General features: G+C 46.9%; 1 protein-coding gene across 1 annotated transcript; it reads right to left on the bottom strand.

Moving 5' to 3' along the window:
• Positions 1-372: 372 nt before the first annotated feature.
• Positions 373-1,268, bottom strand: Pmar_PMAR007963 (Subtilisin DY, putative; the record flags this gene model as incomplete). The annotated part of the gene is made up of 1 exon (XM_002776135.1): positions 373-1,268. The coding sequence occupies one exon, from the start codon at positions 1,266-1,268 to the stop codon at positions 660-662; it is 609 nt and encodes a 202-aa protein (XP_002776181.1). The 3' UTR covers positions 373-659.
• Between the last annotated feature and the right edge of the window lie 98 nt (positions 1,269-1,366).

The raw sequence follows: 1,366 nt of genomic DNA, 5'->3' as shown, positions 1-1,366 counted from the left end.
CCAGTTGGCGCACAGGTTTTAACTAACATAACATGAATCTTGGCTGCGACCCAAAGCGCTGGAATTTCCAGCCTGGAAATCATGGAGCGCTCAAACATCTATGGGTTGCACGCCACCAGAATCGATTCGAGGCGCAAAATTACACCTCAATCAGTGTTATACAGCTTGAACAGTGTGCCATACACAGATCGTCACCCTGGCGCTAAGTTGAGTGCCTGCGCTAACATTTTACGAGCCTGATAGCCATTTCTCTTGTATACTGATGGTATTGTGTTATGCCTGGTCCACGCAGCCTGGGTTATAGAGAAAGATCAAACCCAAGACACGACTGATAAGTTTATAACACGGTTTTTATTGGAAACGCTTTGAAGACGTCAACGATCAGCTATGTTACCGGTGAAAACTCTACCCAACAGGAATGGGTATTCAATGACGATACATATCTGAGATACAATCACAAAAGTTTTCGAACTATCAACTGATTCTAATGCGGATAAATAATAATGATGCTGTCTGGAAGCAGCCGTGAAACCTTTGAAAATGAATCGGAGATATGGAAAAACCTTTATACAAAAAGGTGGATGCATTTCTCTGCTCCAGCAGTTCACGAGTCCTTAAGTCCTCGAGACAGCTTTACTGACCATAGAAGGAGCAGTTCGTCAAGTTGACGACGTCAACTGGATAAGGGCGATACTTACTGCTTCAAGTACATCTATTTCCCCGATGTGGGATAGATTGAATGGATTCTGTATACTGGCTGTTCTAGATTTGACAATAGTGCTGGTTATGTCTTGGCCTTCAAGACCGAGAGTAGCGAGCAAGGCCGCGACACCAGCAACCATAGGGGTCGACATCGATGTACCACTAGTTTTGTAGTACAAACCTCCGGGGACCGTCGAGTAAATATCCACACCGGGAGCAGCAACCTTCGTAACAAATCCAGCGTTCGAGAATCCGGCAAGAGAGACCGGTTCGGTTGGATTAGAAGTACTGGCAGCCACACAAAGCATGGATGGGATGTCCTCTGCAAGGCAGCAAGGATAAGTTCGGTTCTTCTCTAGATCAAGTGCTTCATTGCCAGCAGCAGCAACAGCAATATGTCCAGCAGCAGCGGCGTTCTTGTATGCAGCCTTCTGGAGCTCACTTGTGTTATACCAGCGGTAAGAATGAGAGGATACTGTTGCACCATTTTCAACTGCGAAGTTGAGGGCCCTCAGCGAATAACTCAAAAGGCCAACACCGGAATCGTCGAAGATCTTCAATACCATCAGCTTAACCTTCGGCGGTGGGCCTTCAATGTTAGCCACTCCTGCAATGCCAATGCAGTTATTAGTCTGGGCGACCGCACTGCCAGCGCAGTGGGTAC

The sequence above is a fragment of the Perkinsus marinus genome, assembly GCF_000006405.1.
Source record: "Perkinsus marinus ATCC 50983 genomic scaffold scf_1104296954224, whole genome shotgun sequence".
In the NCBI taxonomy this organism is placed as follows: domain Eukaryota; phylum Perkinsozoa; order Perkinsida; family Perkinsidae; genus Perkinsus; species Perkinsus marinus.
The sequence above is the reverse complement of the archived record's forward strand: the minus strand, read 5'-3'. Positions and strand labels throughout refer to the sequence as shown.